Here is a 22,761-nt window from a genome sequence, read left to right on the forward strand (position 1 = left end):
TGGGTCTGTTGTTATGGTAACCACAAACGGAAGTTCAGTTAAGCAGAGCGGAAACACGTGACACAGTCAACAGAAGGCTCCAAATTCAAAAACGTGGCAGGTTCTGGTGTCTATTATATGAACATGTAGCAAACAGAAACAACTACGAGGGATACTATCTGTGGCCCGGAACTCAGCCTGAGGAAACGACATCGCCGGACGAGCCTTATCTTGAAGTAAGGGGTTTATTTGTAACATTTTAACGCTATATTTTATAGTTTTATGCAGTTTACGACGCTACTAGCAATGTACCTGGCAAGCTACAAACATTACCTGGCAGTAGTTGTGGTGATACATCGTCAGTGTTTGATATTATGTTAAATGCACAAATTACTGGGTGTAGCGGTAGTGATACATGAATAATTATTTACTTATTTGTCAAGCACCAACTATGAACGGGCTCTGTTAACTCTAATTGACTCAGTAGTTTTTGGGCCATGCTAATTGATCCAACAAGGATGTTTATGGAAGCTGAAGAAGTTATATAATGCGGTTTTTTTTAGTGGAAAATGAATACTTTTAGCTTAGCCTCAAATGCAATTTGCACTTTGTTTGAGCTAGCTAACGAGTCTCAGTCGTTGTCTCGCTATTTTAAATACGTAAATCGACGCTAAGTCAACGTAAATAGGGTTAGAATGGTGTGGTAGTGGTATGAATCCCCTGGGAACATTTTCAGCCGAGCACAGCCGGTCGGGGTCGGTGTTTCGTTTTGGCGGCGGCAGGTCTCTTTGTAGCGGCATCACCGAGAGCTCGCGACGGGAGGATTTAAATGGACAAACACGCGCTCTCATAGCAACGATGATGAAACAGCTGATTCCCTCTGACAGTTAGTGCTGAGCAGAAAGACTGTCAGCAAGTCGTTTTCATCACTTTGCTCATCTCTTACCACTAAGTGAGTCCAACTTAACTCGGAAACCAGACTTGAACCACACGCAGACTGCATTTAAGCTCGTTTAGCCAAGTCATAACCTACCAGATCAATTAATACTGTTAATGGTTCTTTTATGTCTCGGTTTTTTTTTATCCAAAAGTAGGCTTTTATTACAAATTGTTGTTGTTTGCAGGTCACTTGACGTCCTCCTTACTTGCTGAATTCTTCATTTTGGGCCAAGACCCAGGAGAAGGAAAATGCAGTGCACTCCTGAGTCAGCTGTCTACCTTGAGAGCTGCAAAGACCAGCGCTGTTATGATGACTGTTCTGACAGTGGATACTCAGGTTTGTTCCAAAGCCCTCGGAGCATTGTTGGAGTTGACCCTTGTGGATCTTTGTCTCCAGCAGAATTAAATGAAACACCTAAGGAGAACCTAAGGCTTTATCTCACACCTAAGGAGAGGATAAAAGAACCGGTCAGATATTTGGGCAAAGACTCCAGGTTACTGCAACCATCAGCAGTTAGCTGGTGTGAAACTCCAAAAGTATACAAAAGGGATTCATCATTGCGACACAGACTTCTAATGTGCAAGCCAACCACAGATGTCAAAAATGACAATCAAAGATCACCGTGCACCAGAAAGACTGAATCCTCAGTCAGTGTCAGGTCTCAGAGCTCTCACAGTGCATCTGACTCTCTAGACATGATGACGGAGACTTTGGCATCAAGTACTTTAAAAGTGGACCAGGATCTGGCACTGTCTGGCAGGAAACGTCGTCTGTTCTTCACACAAGTGAGAACCTCCACTTTGGAAGATGGTAAAACCAACTCCGGTCAGTTTTTTAGCTTTGAGAGAGAAGCTTCACTCACAGACACAGATTCCAGCCACAACAGTTCTGCCTCTGATCAACTTGATATGAAGACCCCAGGAGTTTGCAAATTTCCGCCTGTCTTATCGAAGGAAGACTCTCAATCACCAGTCAGCAGTGAGAATAATGACCTGTACGACGTCTCAAGCGTCTTGTGCACACCGTCATCAATGCATACACCTGAATACATCAGGTATGTGCTCTGTTGACACTGAACTTTCAACATTTGTTGTAAATTTTGTAAGTGGAATTCATGGAGAAGCAATGAATCAAAAACATGTCTGCATTAACCCCCTTCTGTCCTTGGAACAGGTCTGTGTATGAGGATAGTGGTTTCAGTTCCTTGACGCTTGATAAATCCCAAGCGTCGGTGGATCATGATGGCTCTTTCCAGGAGCTGCTCCTCTCTGCCTCTAGAGGAAACTGTGAAACCCCAAATCTAGCTGAATCAAAGAGACGCTCCCGTTTGCAGCGGCAACACAGGCTTTCTACACTTAAAGAAGGTGGCTCTCAGTCTGAGGAAGACCCAACAAACAGAGAGCATCTGCATCCGTGTCCCAACCATTCTAAAGATGATGACGTTTTTGCTGACAAGGCCACCCCTTGCAGCCTTTCTGTTAAACATGGTAATAGTATTCTTTCTGGTAGTTTGGCCACAGCAAGACAAGATTATACTACCCCACTAAGAGCTACTACAACCAAGTCAGAAAATATGACACCTCATAGTGCAGATCCATCTAATCCAGATATCACTCCAAACAGAACAACCCCAGTCGATCTCTCTCTGACTCCTGCTTTGCAGCTGGTTCATGCTATGTGCCAGCACAAAACCCAAATGTTTGCTGGCCAGAGTCCAAGCCTGAAGGCGCAGCTGAAGTCCACAGCAGCACTGGTTGAGACTCCTGTGACATTTAGGACCACTATGCCGCTGGCAGGGCTGATTGGCAGGAAGATGGGCCTGTTGAAGGTGGACATTTTCACTGAGCTGAAGAAGAGGAACCTCAGACACATCCTGGCTGTCATACTTGGCAGCCTGAGCTCTGAGAGTGTCTACAGGTGATGAATTTGTGTTTCCAAAAAAATTGTTGGTCATTGCAAAGTAAAATGTTTTTCACTTTTTTTGGTTGCATTTACCATATCTACTGTCACACCTTTCTTACTTATCACAGGATAAGTTACTTGATTCCCGTTTTGTCTTTCATTAAAGTGATAATTACTTTTTAAACTGGAAATAGATGAATACAATCAAATATAAAGGACAGTAGTCTGTAGCATTAATACAGTGTATGATTAATGCATCACTTCAGCCAGTGTTCATTACACACATTGTGCACTCACATTGCAGTTAATTTTTAAAAATCAAATAAGTTTTGTCTGTAAGGTTTAGGGGGCTGAAAAATGGTCTCATGCATGAATTTGTTTGTTTTGACAGGTGTGGTCAGGTGTGCAAAAGCTGGAATCAAATTATCCACCAGGACAAGAGAGCTAACCTAAGGAGGAGAAACCACCTGAGTGAAGTGGAGGCTGCTCTTGAGGTGTGAAATATTCCATGCTGGGCACTATTTTATTAGTTTTTTGATCTCATTACCTCCTCACTGTATTGTATATATCTTTCCTCATTTGCATATGTTGGAATTTTTCATATAGTTTTGTTTTATATGTACATTTGATTTTATTATTTGTTATTGTTAATTTGCACCGTCCAGTGGCAGCTACTTATATTTTTTGTCATGCCCCCATGTATGATGACAGTAAAGCTATACTATTCTTTTCTTCTATTCTGTGGTTGAAAAGGCTTCATGTCAGTATGTGGTTCTTTGGTATTCTAGCTTTTATTTTGTGTCTCTGGAAGATACTTGATGTCCTTTGGTAAGGGAGAAACATATGCTATCGTATTAGCTGTGCGGTCATCAGAACAGTAAAACAGCAGTTTTCTGTGTGATGTGAACCAGTGTGAACTAGCATTTGATTGATTTTTATTCAGCTTTTCAGTGTGAATATCATCTAATGGTGAATAATAGTTGAAATGACCTTGAATTTCTTGCTGTTTTCTCATAGCATGCCGGTGCTGTCCATGTCTCTGATGCAGAGACCAGAGTCGCTCTGCTTCAGAGGTCAGCTTTGAAGATGGTCCAGGCCCAGTCCAGGACCTCCAGCTACTGCACTCCGCAGTCCGGAAGTCGCACTTTAACCCCATTACTGCACAACGCCTTACATTCAGGCAGCAGCAGCAGCAGCAAACGGGATAAATTTCTAGAAGTGAGTTACAAGACTTAATCTTCTTTAATGTATATAAACATAGAATTTTTTTGTGAAGTGAAAAGTATGGTTCTTTATTGAAGGAAGTCATAAGGGCAGTTGACATGAAACTCTTACTAGAAGTTATTTCAAGTAACTGTTTTTTCCTTTCAGGTTGCCAAAACCCTCTTCAACGATGAGTGCCTCAAGCCTTGCCCTAGATGTCAACATCCTGCAAGGTGTCATTCGGTGAAGAAGGAGGGTGTGTGCAGCAGAGCCGACTGTGGCTTTCAGTTTTGCACATCATGCTTGTGCGCTTTTCACAGCTCTCAAGAGTGTGGCAGTCAGTCTGCAGGTCGCCGCAAGAAGGACACTCTTCTTCCAGGAAGTGCTCAAAGCAAGCGAAATGTTAGAAGACTATGAGGAGAAAGTGTTTCTTGTTCCTGTTTGCTATGTCATAGCCCCTTTAGCATTTAGTTTTCCTCAATATGGTGAAGATGAGGTTCAGCCGCAATTGAACTGATTAGTGGCTCTCTTGTGAGCCACATCTGTACTCTTTAATGTGTTTGTGCCTGTCTTTTTACTTTGTTTTTTCCTCCTTTTTTTTTTTTAAACAGAGTTCTTGCATGTATGTTTTTAATTCTGCATGTGAAGGAGTTCTCACCAGCATATGCAATTCATTTCTTTTTGCTATCGATGTATTTTTCTATACACTGACTGTACAGGATATTTTTTGGAATTACTGAGTTTTTAAACTTTTACCAGTGTCTTTTCAGATTAGCTTTAAAATAAATGTAGTGATTTTTTTTTTAAACGTGTATTTGGTTTCATTTGTAAGGATCATAAGTGTAATCTTTACAAATGAATTGTTCAGTCTTTGGCACCATCTAGTGGAATGATATGTTAACTGCAGCAACAAAGTTTGACTTTTTATTACATGTAAGTGATCTTGGATACAAACTTGATTGTAAATTATTAGAATAATCAACTATGAAGTAATTTGGGGGTATTGAGGTAGAGCTACAAACTGGCACTCGTTTCTCTCTGGTCCTGTCTAGTTAAACTTTTACTGCCCCCTGTGTTTTGAAAATGAGTCCACTTCCATAGCAACCTGGGCTGTGTCTAATTTCACTCAGAGGTTTGTGGTGGCCGAACACACTTCAAAAGTGACTGCTCTGCTTGACTTTTTGGACAGACAGTTTGAAAATACTGCATATGCACCAGTAGTTTTTAGGTGAACAATGTGTGGAGTCATTTCAACAGGTAAGAAGTACTTTCAATAAATTTCAGTTCACTTCAAATGACTTTTTAAGATTGATGTTGGTTTGGTAACTTGGGTTTTTCTTTCTATCCTAAGACTTTCCCCATCTTACTGCTGGCAATTTTGTAAGTTTAAAATTTGATTACTAGCATTTACAACTTTTTCAATCTGTGACTGCAGTTAAGGTTTAGCAGAATTTCCTTATTGTTTTAGTGCTTATTTGTTTTCTTGGTCCTCTATACAGGAAAGCTCTCTGGCCTCTGATGATGTGCTGACTCACTTCTTCAATGATTTCTTAAGTCTGCCGGTAATGTAGGCCTAATACATAGATTCAGCATATTGACAATACTTATACCCTTCTTATAGCATAAATCTTTCTTCAGTCCTTCCCAGAGGCTCTACTGTACAATCAGGAGACTGGGCTGTTTGAGGTGGTGAATGGAGCAGCTCAGTTTGTCTCCAGTAGAATCAGATCAGTCCTACAACATTGCAAATCACAACTTCTTACTGGTGACCCGACGGCACCATCCAGAACCTCTCCAGTGGACAATGATTACACAGTCTGTGTAAGTAGTGTCGTTTTTTTTTTTTTTTTAAAACAGTACTTGAAGTTACTTGCTTCCAGAAATGAGCAGAAATTTCTGTAGTGTAGCCTTGGAAGGTTGATTTGAGGAATGTTTTCCTGACCTTTGCAGTGCCTCGACAGAGAGCAAGGAATCCAGTGGATCAAAAGAGAAAGACTGCCTTTTTTCCTTCAAAGTGATTGCTACTATGAATACAGGTACACAAGTGTATAGAACTGTGATTTTTAAAAAACTACTGTTGATACAAAACACGTATTTTACCATCTACAATTTTCACTGGTTTCTGTCTTGTTGTATCATGTTCTTATTACCACCCCTTAGAACTGTCAGACTTTAATTTGCTCTTTACTTGTCAAATTCTTTTTAGTTCCAGACTCACCATATGTCCAACAAACTAGCCTCCTGTTCTGCCCCCTTCCTACAACCTGCTTGATGACCTGCTGACCTTATTTTAAGCATTAACCACCCACTTCAAGTGCTACCATTTATTATATGGTGTCAACTTTTTTCAAGAACAGATTTGCAGAATATGGAGTGGTCTTGAGTGGAGTATACTATGTATACTGTATTGTTCAGCTTCAAAGAATTGCGTTTGTGTTCAAGGCTGCTGCCCTACTTTCTCCACTGTTCAGTCTAATTCTTTATGCATCTTGTGAGAAACCTTAGGGCCACATCCTGTACAGATCAGATTACTGACCCGCACTAAATTGCAACCTGCACCTTGCAGCAGTGATGCAGAAATGACAGTTGCTAAGTTTGATATTTGCACTGCTGTGTATTCTGTGACTGATGGTGTATCTGTTCTCTCTGCTCTTTTCCAGACTAGCCAAAATCCTGCTTCAGTGGGACCCAAAATTCTGTATCCACAGAAGAAGCAGTTCAAGTCGAACCACTCTTTCAGCCCCACAACTGCGATGTTTCTCCGAATTTAACAAAGAAAATAATGACGCACTGAAGGCCGTGAGGTGGTCACATAGTGAAAAGAACATTTCAGCAAAACGAGGTGTGTGTCACTTTTCCATTGCAAATCTATGTGAACTGTAAACTTCAGGTTTAATCCTTGTTGTGAAGGTAAGGATTTTAAATTTTATCTTTCTTTGCTGTACAGGTTCTGTGAGCACGAGTAAAGTTACATATCTGTCCTCTGGCCAGAAGGAGGATATCAACACAAGAAGCAGCACATCATCTAGTTGCTACTCCAGTTGTTCTCAGCTAGAAAACCCTTGTACCCATTCCTCTTGGTCCTCATCCGGTTCCACTTTCTCTCACCTTAAATGTGAGGAAACTCAGGAACTCCCAAGTTTACAAGCAGAACTGGGTCTCTGCTGCACAGGGCCGTCAGCTGGTGTTAGAGAAAAGATACACCTCAAACAACCCAGTAGCCAGATATTTAACTCTGCTGAACAACAACTGGAGTTCCTGGCTGCCACAGTGGTGAAACTGGTACTTGAAAATGCAATGAATGTGATGAATAGTCAGAGCCAGGAAAACACCTCTGAGTGTCTCAGCAAGTCAGGACACCAGACACATTGTACCAACACAGACAAACCCTGTGAATGTAAAGTTTATCAGCATTCAGCGGATCAGGACAGAGAAAGACTGGAAGAGAAGGTGGGGAAGGTTCAACATGACGCAAGGGGGAGTGAATGGGAAGAAAAGACAGATTGGGAAAAGAAGAATAGGGAGGTGGAGAGTAGAGGCGCATACCAACAAAATGTCCTTGATATTTGTTGCCATGATACCTGTTGCTATGGCAATAGGCCAGGCTTGGATGAGTTCAAAGAGTTTTTGCGAGGAACACCAGGAGAGAAGATACTTAATCTATGGCTGGATATAGAGAGACTTAAAGCTACACAGCACAGAGAGAGGAAGAACAGGTAAATATTGCAACATGACAGGACACCTATTATATGCAATGATTTAAAAAATGTAAAAAATCGGATGCATCATATGTAATGTGTTATTTGTAAAAGGTATTTGGTCCTAATGAGGAGCTGGTACCTGTTGAGCAGCAGTCAGAGCTGTCTAAATGTGGGGCTGCTCTCCAGACTGGGCCTGACTACCTCCCCCTGCTGGACAGAGGAGAAACTGTGCTCAGTTCAGCCCTGCCTCACTGAGTCTCTGCTCAACTACTGGTGAGATTCAGAACTCATTTCAGATTGTTTTAGTGTGTACAGTGCCTACCTATATACAGAACCTCTGCGCATCCATAAATATTTCTAACCATATTTACTCCTGTAATGCATCATATATTTACACTACTTATCATTTAGTATTGGTTGCACACTGCATAGGCTGGATATAACATGTATTGTAATTTTACATATGTTTAAGCCTTCTATATTTAATGTAAAGCCAATGCTTCCTCTCTTTTTCACACAGGGCTCCTCGGTTCTGGACTTCCCACTTTTTTCGGGCAGACTGTAATGACTCTTCTCACATTGGGCCGTGGGCAGAGAGGTGTCACAGGCCTCTATCAAGCATACAGCCCTGCGATGCCTCTTTGATTTGGCCTCTCCCATGCCCTGACACCTACTTGCCTCGACTCTCCCATACTGTGCATAAAGAGGTAGGAGCATTAGCAAAAGACACAATTAGCTGCATTAAAATTTTAAGGTGCAAAGCAAAGTCCTGCAAAGCACCACACTAGGCATAAATACAGAAAACTGCAGAGATGGAGAACTTTCTCTCTGCACTCCTTCCAACTTTTGTGGCTGTAGGTGGGATTGCAGCTTGTGATGCAGTTATTTCTCCTTTTCTCTGAAGCTTGTTGCTTGGTTAAGTTTGGAGCTCAAACAGTAAGTGAGACAATAAGTCAGTCAACAGGAAAGGTAATTTATTTATCAAACCAATTGCCAAACATTTGTTTCCAGGTCTCTTTCTTTGAGGATTTGCTGCATATTTCTATTTTACATGAAAAAATGCAACATCTTTGGATTTTAAAAAAGACATTTAAGATGTCTGCTCATGCACTGAGGATTCCTGATGACATTTTCCACTGTTTTTGCACCTTGCAGTGACTAAACAATGCACCGTGGAAAAATAATATGGCCCCTTTTTCTTCATTTTTTATAAACTGTGATTTGGTGTTTTAAAAGTTTTCTTCTGTATATGTGTTTCATCAGTCATTTAGCAGAGGTCACTTGTTACATAACAGAAGAATGGAGAAGATGTTACAGGCTCTTTATGCTGACTCCCGTGCTGGTTTATACTTCACACACTTCTGTGAACAATCTGGGAACCAGGTACAAACATCTAAGCGATGCTAATTTACTAATGTGTACTAAAAATTGCACATTTACTCTTTGTAGTCCATTACATTATACCATGGCTGACATACATCTGAAATAGTAGATAACACTACTACATATATTATTGTTACTGCAAAATGGAGCAGTGAAACAGACAATTTAATGTGTTTTTTATGTCTCAGTTTTGGGTGAATGCAATGTACTTCTGGACTGACCTGCAGCACTACCATGAGCTGTTCTACCAGGACGGGCTGGATCCATACAGAGTGCAGAGAGAGGCGCAGGTCAGTACATACACACAGCTGCTGTACACCCTAAGTTCTACATTATACCGACTTCTAAGTTAAGGAAAATGCCAAGTTGTTGTCACTGTACAATAACCAGTAACTATGTGGTTAGCAAGCCAACACAGGAGTAACATACAGTACATTTATAGTTACAGACTTTCTCTCCATATCCCTACACTTGTGTTTAAAGTGTAGCTGTTTTGCCAAAAACAAGACGAAACTTAAAGTAATCAAAGTTAAAGATGAATTTGACGTGTGTTTTCACCGTTTCAAACTGAATGCATGTGCAGAGATGTCTCTATACTAATACTAATCTGAGTTTGGACTAGTTCAGCAGATCAGTTTCAAGGAACTTATTGCTTTTGCTCTGTTTTCCTGAAGCAGAACACTTTTCCTGAGAAAAATTTCCTTTAGTCAGAACATAGCAACACAATATTCCAAAAAATAAATTGTTTATAGTATCATGTTTTTTTCTTAGGTTTCTTCAAAAACTATACTGCCATGGCCAACTGTGCACCATCAAACTAATTTCAAGTGATAAAAAAATAGGTATATTTGTGTAACTCATGCTTTCTGTGAGTTATAGCCGGTCTAAAAGTTAAATTAAGATGGTTCATGCGGAGGAAAACAATATACAGAGAGATAAAGCGGCCTCCATTAGAGAGGATGCCAAGTAAAAACCGCAATCACAGTCCATTAAAGTTACATGGAGTAAGTGTCTTAAATTGTACAAACAAGCAGTAATCAAATATAAAGTCATCAAAAAGCAATGAAGCAGAAACACTTTGTGGTGTCCTCCCTTTTGCACCCACACCTGCCCTTGTTTTCCTGCTCTGTTGGCCTGCCACTCCCATTCTCCCCCCTGCTTCTCTCTACCCTCTTCACCCCTGCACACTAAGTGGAGAGATTTAAGCTCCCATAAAAACAAGTGAGTCAGACCCCCCCAGCTTTGCGCCAGTTCAGTCACCCAGAACCACCCTGCCTGACTACAGCTGGACCAAGGAAGGAAAGCAGAGTGGTTTGTTCCAGAATACCTCTCAGTGAAACCTATTTTCCTTCAGTTAACCTTTAGTTCACCAGCAGATTGACGTTTAGATGATCTTTCCATTGTGTTTTGGCCAAGACGGCTGAATGAGTGACATTTATGTGGTGTGATGGCAGCAGTGATGAGAGATACTGAGTATTGTGTATGAGAGCATCAAGCAAGGGTGATGATGAAAGTGATGGCGGTTGTGAGGAGAAATGCTTCTGAAGTGAAGACATTTTTATGACTCCTCTCCTCTCCTCTCCTCTCCTCTCCTCTCCTCTCCTCTCCTCTCCTCTCCTCTCCTCTCCTCTCCTCTCCTCTCCTCTCCTCTCCTCTCCTCTCCTCTCCTCTCCTCTCCTCTCCTCTCCTCTCCTCTCCTCTCCTCTTCTCTCCTCTCCTTTCCAGCTCCTTTACTCCACATATCTTTTCAGTTCTGCCAGGAGGAGCTTTGGTGTCGAGGAGGAGATCAGAAGGGAGGTATATGATGGACTGAGGCCTGCCTTTGAGGAGCTGTTTGATGGGGTTGAAGAATACACCCTGAACATCCTGTTGGAGCCCTGGACACTTCTGGCTAACAGGGACAAGGAGTCCTTCCAGCAGGTAACCACAGTTCAACCACTGGTTGATTTACTTCCCTTTTATTGGGAGGACATGCGTTTCCTTTGGTAAACCTGACAGTTCAATAGCAAAGAAGCCTTATTAAGGTCAATTTGTGGTTAGACAGATTGTTTTTCAATCTATGTTTGGATGTGGAATGTGGATTTCCTACAAAGCACCAAGAAATATCTACTAGCGTTCATGTTACTGCATTTGTGAATATCTGATTAGAGTTATTAGTTTGAGTCTATGGTTTCCTAACTGTGGTTGTGGACTGGCTTCAGTGTGGCAACTTCTGCTAATTTTTATTGAAACTATTCTAATTAATCGTTTGATCTACAAACCATCATGAAGCAGAGTAAAAATATTCATTTTAATGTAATGTAAGACCAAGAAATGCAGCTAATTCTCACACTGAATACCTGGAACCATCAGTCCACCAGTATTTCTGACTGAAAACTGACTTAAATAATTATTAAGTAATGAAAATAGCTGTTGATTAGTTTTGTGTCTGTGTGTGTGTCCAGGTGTGTGTGCACGAGGAGGTTCGCTGCATTGAGAGCCAGGAATACAGGGAACTCCAGAGTCTGTGTGAGGAATCAGAGCGGCAGCTGAAACGGGTCAGTCAGCCAGCATCCAGCAGTTCCAAGATTTATAAAATGCTGGTGCTCAGTTAATAGCCAGTAAACACACCTGTGAGCATGAAACAGCTATGTAAATATTAATGTGAAAATGACCTCTCACCACTATTTATGTATTGCTTAGTAACAATGTTGATTATCTGCTGTTCCAGGGCTGTTTTACTTGGCACTAATCACACTGCTGTCATATAGAAGAAATGATCCATGTGGCTCTGCGCTTTACTATGACTTTAGAATGTCTTAGAGGCAGTATTAGGCATGATGTGATGTGGAGAAATCATTGCGTTTTATAGTGCACCTTATTTTTCTCATATTTGGACATTTTTTTGTGCTTTTTTCCCCCCATCTGTCCCTAACTCTCTCTGTCCTCCTGCTGTATCTCTTCTACAGGAGAAACAATGTGGGTCCATGCTATTTTCCTCACCTTGTAGTCCCTTCTCAAAGGGTCCCCATGCTTCTGACTCCTGGTCCAGTGTGTCTCCAAATTATCAAGGTTACCGTTTAGGTTCCTTATTTCGTCACCGTCATGAAATTGGGCACTTTATGTCTTTCCTACAGAATCAGGATGCTAGGTGAGCTGTAGAACCACACAGTTTTTATATCACACTTTCATCCTTTGTTTAGATGTGTGCCACTTAAGCTAAATACATAAACACCATAGGTTTACAGCATCACACTGTGCATGACTTGCATATATACATCATTTTTGCATTAAACTCAAGGTTTTTCAGGATGTATACAGGCTGTGATGTAAATGTGAAAACATCATCTGTTCTGAACATGTGTGTTTATATTCAGTATCCATCTGACGTGTTGGCTGGATCTGGAGCAATACAGGAGGACTCCTCAGAAGGACAAGGCTATTAGACAGGAGAGGTCGGCTCATATTGCCAAAAAATACCTCAACAGGAAGTACTTCTTTGGCTCTGACAGTCCTGCCACAACACAACAACAGAATGATGTATGTCAGTCATCATCATTATATAATCATCACCAAATAATGTAAAAAATAACATGTTCAGTTTTATTCGCAAATGTACCCATATTGGTGCAGTCACAACTCCACTGAAGATGAATTACTACAAAAGTTCCTGGAAAAGCATTACAGAAACAGCGGGTAGAAACAGGCTGCTCATGACATGACAATTCCAAGATGGGATCTGAGCTCCAACTGAGGCTCAGCATCCAGATTTGATAAACAGAGGCTGCTGTGGCTCTCACACAATTCCCCACGTCCCTGCTTTGGCATCCTGCAGACTTCATGCTGACAGCTCTGACAGCAGGGTGTTGCTGGGGAATGGGGCATGAGAGAACATGTTTAGAATTAAAACAAGAAGACGGAGAAGAGTATGGTTTGGATGCAGAAAGACAACGAAGATCAGCTCAAGTAACAATGACAGTAGGATGAAAACTGTCTTGACATTTATAGCCGAAGATTGGGTTTCTGGATTCTAGGATTACTGCAGGAGGGCATGGTGTGTCGAGTTAGGATGAGTAGATGTAGCGGTGTGCCGGATTTTGTCTTTGGGATGACAAAGATGGTCGCTCGATCTAGTATTTATGATACTGTCACAGAAAACGGTGTTGTGTGTTACTGGACTGTAGTTGCCAGATGGTTTTATCTGATTGTACCTTCACAGCCCTGTCAGCATTATTCAGCTAGATGCTAGTAAACAAATTAATCTACTTAAACTAATAGATTGTCTCCATCTTTAAAGGTCCCATGCTCCTTTTCGGCAGGTTAATTAAGTTAATCCCCACAGCGTGTCTTTCAGTTGTTGAACTCAAAATGCTGCAAGGATGGTAGATTTCACCATGGCTGTCTACCCCCTGATTTTAGAGCTGTTTAAATGGGCTGTTTGCTCTGAAAAATAAGGAGCAGTTGCTGTTCCTGCCCCCTTCAGAAAGAACACGCTGCCTGCGTGTGTTGAACTGCTGTGCATGTTGAACCTTGAAACAGATGGACGGCGGCGGTAGAAACAACACACGGGTGCCAGTCCTGTCAGCTAACAACAGGAGACTGAGGCTGCAGTGGGCATGGGCTTAATCAAAATTTAGCAATGGAAGATTGGAAAAATGTTGTCTTGAGTTGGAACTTGGAATTTGGGACTCCCAATCTTTAATCTTTGAGTTGCAACTAGTTGATCTTGTCTAGGGTAAACTGACTCTGAATTGGGACTTGTATTTGAACATACAGATCTTTTTTTGAAATTTCACTTGTTTTTAAGTGGGAAATTGATTTGGAACTTATTGGTCATGAATCGACTTAGGACCTGGCCTTGGAACATGTTTGTCTTTATTTGGGCCTTAAAGGTCTTATAGTTTGGTTTTAGGACTGTTCTCTAAGGACTGTTTTGCTCTGAAAACCAACAATCTGCAGCAGTTCCCACCTCCTTGAGGAAGACAACGCTGAGCGGAATGACTGGTTAGCTGAGTGTATAAATCTAGATATCTGAACAGCTGTATTTTACACTTACAAGTTCATAACAACCATGAAATACATTAAAAATGGATTTACACCAAATAGGACCTTTGAACTATTATCTGATACATTTCAGACTAGCAGTTTTAATTATTTACCTCTCGGCTAATTTAAACTTTCCACTGTATCCCCTCATTCCCCTCATTGAGTATTTCAGCCACTAAGTTTATCTGTTCTATCTGTTCCTGCCATTTATCTTACCTTTAGTCAACTAATTTAACCACTTATCCATTATTTTAACTTACAGTTAAAAGTTGCATAGCTGTTATTACTATCTCAGCTGTTTACTGAGTGTTTTATTCATTACTTTTAGCGTTTGTTGTTTTTATTTTTAGCTGTTTCAACTGTTTATGGATTTTTAAAAACGTTCCTGCTAGCTTGCTAACTAGCTTTTGGATATTTTCAATTGTGGCAAATAATGTTCCCGTTAATTGTTGTTTGCTCAAATTAATGAAACAACTTTACAGTTTTTTTTGAGGACTTAACTTTTAAGTTAATCCATGCTTCAAAACCATGACTTTTCTTTAAACTGTCATTTCTACTCCACCAGAGCCCCAGCCCAACTACAGTATAACTGTACTAATGTTGCAAAACATTTATATGCAATATGAATAAAGTGACTGCATTGTTGGTGAGACAGAAAACAAAGCTATAAAAATGAAAAATACAACATGTACAAAGTGTAAGAAGAAAATCATAGGAAACAAACAAGTTACGAATAAATAGGTAAACTATGTATATGGTGGGTTAGAAGTTTAAAAATGACCAGGCTAACTAACAGTGGCATCCACATTTTCTTTATATTTTAAGAATGGTTGCCATACAGCTTAACATTTCTGGGCACTGACTTTTGGAGAAAAGCATATTTTCTCCATTGATACATGAAATCTTTAATCCATAGTTTAAAGCTTGGAAAGAACTCCTACCACTTAAACAGTGAAAGTTGTCTTGCTGAAAGAGATAAAAAAAACAACAACTTTTTTTTGCCTGACAACTGAGATGTATGTCTTGTGGAGCTACTCCAAATACAGATTTGAAATTGTTCTCCCAGTTGAGAGAAACAGAGTGTACTTATTGACATGAATTCAACTCTGGTGCATGATCTTTGTCATTTGTCAACTTCATCTCATAAATACCATCAAAATAATTATTTTCACTGCGCATTTGAATTAGAATGCCAATTCTAGTGCTTCTAACTCTGTAAGGACCGAGCCTGGCTGCCGTTCTTGCATCTCAGCGTTGGTTCTTGTCTGCGTGAGCGATGTAGAGAGACTGACAGCTTTACTGCTTTGGCCCTTCACTGTTTCAGTCACTCAGTCATCCAGTCACAGATTGGCCTCCTTTCATCTCCTGACTCCCACACCAGTGCCATGACTGGTTCTCATTTCTGAAGCTTGTGTGAGTGTTTGTGTGCATGCGTGAGCATGTGTGCGTGCAAAATGAGATGAGAGAAAATATAAAGGAGATATAAAAAGGGAGACATGGCCAGATCGATGTATGAAGACAGAAAACAGAGGGGAGATGAAGAGAACAGAGGGTTTGTGGGAATGATGAAGAGCACAGCAGGAGTCAGGAAGGAGAGGCGTTTTCACTTGGGTTTCCCACTGTGGGCAGTTTTTCTGATTCTCTTGTCCACCTCGTCATATGTTCTTAATGTGGTTTTACAGAAATCTCGACATGTACACATCTTTAGCATTCCTATTAAACACATGCCTCCACTGGGTCTGAAGATCTTTTCTGTGTGTAGATACTACGTCTGGCAGGTGGACTGGAGCGTCTGAAGCTGGACTGTCTTTCAAACCCAGTCATCGTGGAGATCCAGGACATTGTCAGGAATCACATTGAGAAAACATGGCTGCCTTTGTTTCTGTCCACGGCAGAGTTCACCGAGCGACAGAGACTCAAACCAAAGGTGGAGATCCAGATTCCTCACTTTCTTTATGGGCTACCAGCTGAATACATGTCTTTAGCTGTTGCTAGTTTTAATCGAGGTAACCGCTGCATTTGCAAAGTGCCAGAAAAGAAATCCTTAGGTTATCTTTTATCTAATTACACTTGACATACACTATGAATACGTGTTTATAGCCATGCTATCGCTGTCTGTCTGTTGGTACACCGCTTTTTTCCTGACTGATATTTTTCATCAGCTTTAACAGTTTTTACAGACATTCATGATCCTCACAGGATAAAGCTCAATGACCTTTGTAAAACTCCTGACCTGCAGGCCAAATTTCTATCTAAGAAATGTATCAACAGCTGCTATATGGTTTGCCCTTTAGACAGTCATGGTCCTCTGAAGTATCCCAGTGACTTCTGTGATCTCCTGACCTTGTCTCTAAGGCCACCAGCCTTAGAGGTTAGTTGTTACATTGGATAATGGCAAAATACGTATCTGTATATGGTTGGAAAAATCTTTGCCTCTGCTTTATTGAATGTATTTCAGTATCAACATTTCTCTTTAAGTTATTTATGTTTTTTCATTATTTATGCACAAGCAATTAACAGATAGAATTTTATGATTATTGGTAGTGAATGCTTAGATTAGTGCTGCTGCAACCAAGCCCCTAGAACAGTGGTTAACATTTAAGACAATTAGCAACTCATTTTGCTTCTTTTCTGCTATTTTTAACATTTTAATTCCCAAAGAGGAAAGATATTGAGACCCACATTAGACAAAGAGGGTTTGTTTCAACTGTAGTTGTAATATGTGCTAAGTTTGCCTTTTGTAGCTGTATTTGCAGCCTTGACAGTGAAAAAAGAGAAAAAGTCAGACACACATTAGTGTTATGTGAGCAACCACTAAACACTGTCACTGTCCAGTTGCTCTCTCAGGTTGCCTCATCAGGTGGAAACGCACAAACTGTAGATTCTGGTGCTCCGCCTCATTATGTTATCAAGTTTACTATGTTTGGTCACAAGGATCCCCTCATTAAGTAATGAGAGGTAGACGCAGTTTAACGTTACACTCTGGAGGATGAGATGAGCAGGAGGCTGGAAAAGATGGTCAAGAGGTGACGAGGGGGTGGGAGGCGGATGACATCAGAGAGGTAAAGAGCTCTCTTAGAGGAGATTGGAGGAAATTTAAACAGAGGGAAGGTTAAAGGTAAAAAAGAAGAGAGCGCTTTAGTTACTGCCAGGACAAAGTAGCAGAGAGCTCTGAGAGGCTCAGTGTCTGTTAATCCTGCTTTATTCAGTTTCTGACTTTTGACCTTTCTATGTGTGTGTGGTAGATGCAGGCAGCAGACAGGCTCTCAGAGCACGTCTACCGTCGGTGCAGAACGAGGAGAGAAGCCTGGAAGGTAAGGAGAAGTCCTCTGGGGATGTTTTGAATGGAGAGAAATAAGGCATTTCCTGGCCTGAAAGCATGTGTGATTTAGTTCATGACTTGGCTTCAAGCACTGGCTTTGTCAAACACCATTTTGGCCTTGAGGTTAGTTTTCCCAAATTGGATCCAGGATAAATAAGATTAAAGCATCAGCATTACTAACCTTCCCTTTAATAGTCTTTGGAGTGTTTTCCATGCAGCTCTGTTCCCGTCCTCTCATCTCAGCTCCACAGCAGAACAGAAATAAAACATGAACAGAAACAAGATGATTACAGGAAGGATTTTGCATACATTATTGTGACTATCATTTTTATGGTCATTATGTCATCTTTGGCATATAAATTTTCCTCAATAAAGGAGAATCATTATCTCTATTGTATCATTATGTGAGCTAAAGTTGCAGCTCATAGGTCACAGACGATACTTACTCCTGTTCTTCACTGAACACTTGACAGTATCCTTTACTGCACTGCAGATGATTCTATTTGCTGTGATATGTACAAGCAGTGGACTAAGTTTTTCCTCAGGGACATTTTTTCTGTCCTGAAGAAGTTGAACCAACAAAGTGGTATTAGTGTGACACAGTATGACAAAGTGTCATTGGTGTTCTCTGTCATGTTTCTCTGCAGGCTGAGGGCTTGTGGATGTCTTCCTCTAAAGAGATTCTGCTGTTTCGACGAATCCTTCTCAACCCTGTCACCTGCCAGCAGTTTCAGCATTTTGTCTCCCTGAAGGGTGACTTCCTGGAGAATGATGTGCTATTCTGGTTGGAGGTGCAGAGGTACAAGGTAAAGGAAAGCCTGTATGGCCGTATGGTTCATGTACCTGTAAATGTAAAAATTTAAGCATTTAGAACACACTCCACTTTCCTTCACCTGTCCTGTCTCCCTCCACTCTAAACTAAACCTTGCACTGCTGGATTTTTGAGGTGGTGGAAGGGTTGTGTTGCTCTACCTTTCTCCTTAAAATACAAACCAAAGGTATTTGACTGGATAAGTCAGGTGACACACTTGTCAGGACTCAGTTTTCACTTCTTTCTTCTTGAGAAATTCTGATGTGACTTTTGTTTAAGATCATTATTTTGCCAAGCTTCACGGACTTGAAGTCATCTTGCAGCCAGTGTTCTGATGTATCCACAGGCATCCGTGGTGCCATCTATAAATGTAATCTCCCCAACATCTTTTGCACTCACGAAGCCCCATATCATCACACTCCACTGTTGGGACTGTGCATACACTGTGGTCGTCTCGACCAGCTTCCTGTCAAAAACATCCTGGGCACACTGGACCTAAACAAGTTAACTTTGGTCTTGTTTGATCAAATGTTCTTTATGTATGCTTTACGTGCATTTCAGTGAAGTTTAATCTGACAGTCTGCTGGCAAAGAGATAGTCTGACTCATCGGATGCACACGGCGGGTCTAAACCTGCCGTTAGCTACACATTTCACAAGGCTTTCTTCTCCCCCTTCACTACCTGCTGATATCGTTTTATAAATCCCTTTACTATTCAAAACATCAACAACTTCCAGTGTGAGGGTTTAGTACAGGGGAAGCATGACAAAGTCTGTTGTGACTCTTAATGATCTGTGGCCAGTGCAGATGTGTGCAATCAAGCAGAGACCAACTAGGACAGTGTTCCTATATTCCAGTGGCAGATGTGACAGCCTCCTTTGCGTCTCACATAATGTGTCTGTGGCTTGAACCGACAATGTCGGTATGAATTAAGGTTTGTGCTGATACTGATAAGTAAAAAAAATGCCTCCATCAGCCTGATTCCCATCTTTGGATCGAGTTATCCCGATTTTAGATTGGGATCTGAGCATCTCTAGTTATAAGAAATATGAACAAGCCAGAAGAGTTTTCCCCTGTAGCAGAAAGCAGATGTCTGGCTATGTGAGATTAATGAAACAGCAAATCTGCAAGCAGTGTTTTTTTTCTTGGATGCTGTCTAGAGAGGGTCACGTTATGCAATATCACACCTTCACTCTGTCTGAGCTGTTATTTAGGCTAATTGGAAATCACAGGTGAATTCACATTGGTTGCATTAAATTTCTACTTTGGGTCTTGCATTTTTAATAATAAAGCATCAGTTTTTGATTGTTTGTCAGAGGGAATATTCTGCTTGTACGCTTAGACACATTGCAATTATTGAGAAGTGATGTAGTTTGATATCATTTGACATTTTGCACAAAGGTGTACATACTTCTATTATGTACTGTTTAAAGCAAGAAGAGCATTTTCAGTGTGAAAATGAGGTGAATAGACAAAGAAATGGTGACACTATATCTAATATACCTCAGACATACAGTATTTCTGTACTGGACTGCACATATCCAGAAATTGCTTTTAAACTAATATCTGCAATTTATCAGTCTAGCGCTATAGAAGGAAATCAAATACAATGCAATAAATACTTAACAAATGGTCTGAAGGTATTACAATAAGCTCCTAATTGATGGTATCTTTAACTTACTGTAACCCCTAGTTGTCTTATGTCAATGCAAACAAATCACTTGTTCATTCCACACATTACAGGAGCAGATGAAATTTAGAACAACTCCTATTTTCCCTTTCATTCCTCCTCTAATCCTTCTCTCTCTGCATTCAGGATCTTTGTCATTCACACAGCGATGAGGCCACCATCCAGCAAAAGATCTCCACTATCATCAGCTGCTTTATCAACTCCTCCATGCCCCCTGCCCTGCAGATAGACATCCCTCCAGAACAGGCACAGCACATTCTGGACAAACGCCATGAGCTGGGTCCTTATATCTTCAGAGAGGCACAGGTGTTGTGCTCCTCTATGTCTGTGCATCTTGGGTACGGTGAGCGTTTGTATTTTTTTTCATGTGTTTAATGTTATTTTCTGGTCACGTAGATGTCAGTGTTCAGTGAATTACTAAAGTGCTGGCCTGAGTTTCAAAAGCTCAGCAGCAGCATCCAAAAGGAGCAGCTCCTTCCTCTGCTGCAGGAGAAACGAGCCAAATACAGAGCCAGAGTCCGGCGACAGAGGAGGAAGGAGGAGGAGGAGGAGGAGGAGGAAAATGAGAGGAGGCGAATGCAGGTAAGGAAACAAAGAGCTACAACAATGCGGCTGTGCAGCTGGTAATACTACTGCAACACTAAAGTCTGTAGTACAAACGTTTTCAACCCTATCTAATATTTTCTGTACAGGAAGAGCTGGAGAAACAAGAGTCCAATTTGACAGAGGAGGAGGAGACAGATGAAAATGAAACAGAAGAAGAACAAGAGGAAAGAAGTGAAAGAAAGGAGTCGAGGAAACAGAGCAGAGTTCTGTTGACTCCCACACAGCCGGTAAGGAGTTGTCATTTGTTCCTAATAGGGAAACATTCATTGTAAATGTAGAGCTGTGTTTGTGTGAAATGTAGCATTTAAAGGAAGCCAAACCAGATTAGAGGATTTCCACTGATAAGTATCTGAAAGCACAACATACTGAAATAAAAACTGCAGTGAAGATAAACTAAATTACAATAACAAGTCCACACAAGGCCTCATCAGTCCTGACCACTAACTGTAAAGCAAGAAACTTGATCGTCTAATTGAACCGTTTTTCTAATCACATTTGATTTGACCTGATTTCTGGATGTTTTCCTTCAGGTGTCATGGTCATACTCCAAGTACATGGCAGGTCTGAAGAGGGAGGAGGCGCTGCTGAGGAGACAGAGTCAGCTAGAAGCCTCCTTCTCCACAGTCTCAGGTACACAAACACACCTCCCTCTGTCTCCCAGGGCCCAGGGAAACTCACATATCCAGCTGACTGCTCTCTGCTACCAGTCAGATTAAATGCAGGAAACCATAACAATGAAATGACATTTTGCTGTTCCCACGGTGCAATCCAAGCTTCATGTTCCAAGACTCCGATGTTACCTGGCAGCCAAAGCCAGAGTACTGTCAGACCGACCCCCTCCGCATGTCTGAACTATCTCACTGGGCTACAACTTCAGCCAAAACAGCCACTTCAGCCCATCCATTAATTGTCAATGTTCTGTGCAGGAGTTAGTTCCAGCCCATAATGAATGAGGATACATAGAAATGAAGCATAGTGCAAATTGTGTTTTAATGGCATGGTATAGAGGAGAAATACTGGGAGGAACACAGATGGAGCTCATCACTGATTCCTGCATGGTGGACATAGGCCACGGTCTGGAGATATCGCTCACACAGATATGATATAAATATGAGCCGTCTTTAAGATAAGCCTGCTTCTCTGTAAAAGCTGCAGTCTTAAGTATGTTCAAGGATTGTAAAAGCTAATGCTAAACATGCCCCGACTGTCTCCTTCTCTCCCTTCCAGACTCATCCTTTAACTGCAGCATCAAGTCATCAAGCAGCAGGTACGACTGCCGGCAGTCCTCACATCGCTCCTCCACCACAGACAGCAAACAGTGCAACAGATATAACAGTAAGTGAGCAGGGCAATAACAGGATGCAGAACAAGGCCACTCTAGTTAACTGAAGCTAGGTGTGAACACATTTTAGTTGACTGAAATTCAAAAAATGAAAACTGACATGATGTTGTACACCTAGAAATGTGGTCAAATTTGTCAATACAACAATCACAAGGAGGCAAAGGTGCACACAGACAGGTGACAAATTAGAGGAAAAATCTGAACTATTGACCCCTTCAATGAGGTGATACAGTGACTCCATCATGCTGTGAGGGTTGATTAAACTATCCAGATGGAAGTTTTCCCTTCCCCCATCCACAGGGCACAAATGGTCACTCAACAGAATGAAAATGATGTGAACTCTGTTATGGCCTTCACAGCCACCAGGTTTTAATCTGACTGAACACTTATGACAGACTGTTAGACTGCACTCTCCACATGAGGGAATGTGTTTATCGCTCCAGTAGAGTTCAGGAGACTTGGAGAATCAATGCACTGAAGCTGCTCTGTTAGAACAACACTGCTGGTTTCCAGTTTAATTTGTCGTCATCTGTATGTTTTTTGGGAGCAAGACTAGCCTAAGAAATGATAAAAACCTACTTTGTTTTGCTACAGGGGGTGTAAGAGCTTGCGACATGAAATGAAACCAGTGTTGGAACTGACTTCATGCAGAACAAACACAAACAGGCTGACTGACACCGTTACTGGAGGACAATGAGTGAAAGCTGAGAGCGGAGCGGCTACTAATATGACGATGATGAGGTATCAGTTTACATGATGTAAGAATCATCTGACTATCCATTTGGGTGAATTTCACTTGACTAGCAAGACTATTGCATGAATAGTGTTTGTTCCACAGAACTAGTTTTACTGCAGTGA

The 22,761-nt window shown here is 41.2% G+C and overlaps 2 protein-coding genes across 2 annotated transcripts; both read left to right on the top strand.

The window, feature by feature from the left end:
* Window positions 1-78: 78 nt before the first annotated feature.
* fbxo43 (F-box protein 43) lies at window positions 79-4,832 on the top strand. Its single transcript, XM_023271480.3, has 6 exons — window positions 79-215; window positions 1,104-1,973; window positions 2,093-2,836; window positions 3,213-3,315; window positions 3,839-4,039; window positions 4,193-4,832. The coding sequence occupies exons 2-6, from the start codon at window positions 1,168-1,170 to the stop codon at window positions 4,439-4,441; spliced, it is 2,103 nt and encodes a 700-aa protein (XP_023127248.2). The 5' UTR covers window positions 79-215; window positions 1,104-1,167; the 3' UTR covers window positions 4,442-4,832.
* A 156-nt stretch (window positions 4,833-4,988) lies between these two features.
* LOC111569379 (regulator of G-protein signaling 22) lies at window positions 4,989-22,680 on the top strand. Its single transcript, XM_035948741.2, has 24 exons — window positions 4,989-5,281; window positions 5,376-5,404; window positions 5,524-5,586; window positions 5,663-5,845; window positions 5,975-6,060; window positions 6,685-6,866; window positions 6,972-7,740; window positions 7,837-7,998; window positions 8,246-8,432; window positions 8,989-9,108; window positions 9,297-9,398; window positions 10,834-11,028; window positions 11,553-11,645; window positions 12,057-12,238; window positions 12,465-12,627; window positions 15,896-16,060; window positions 17,379-17,447; window positions 18,103-18,261; window positions 20,082-20,261; window positions 20,352-20,537; window positions 20,648-20,788; window positions 21,092-21,191; window positions 21,789-21,896; window positions 22,498-22,680. The coding sequence occupies exons 1-24, from the start codon at window positions 5,260-5,262 to the stop codon at window positions 22,524-22,526; spliced, it is 3,675 nt and encodes a 1,224-aa protein (XP_035804634.2). The 5' UTR covers window positions 4,989-5,259; the 3' UTR covers window positions 22,527-22,680.
* Window positions 22,681-22,761: the final 81 nt, after the last annotated feature.

Source organism: Amphiprion ocellaris, chromosome 9, assembly GCF_022539595.1.
Source record: "Amphiprion ocellaris isolate individual 3 ecotype Okinawa chromosome 9, ASM2253959v1, whole genome shotgun sequence".
Taxonomy (NCBI): domain Eukaryota; kingdom Metazoa; phylum Chordata; class Actinopteri; family Pomacentridae; genus Amphiprion; species Amphiprion ocellaris.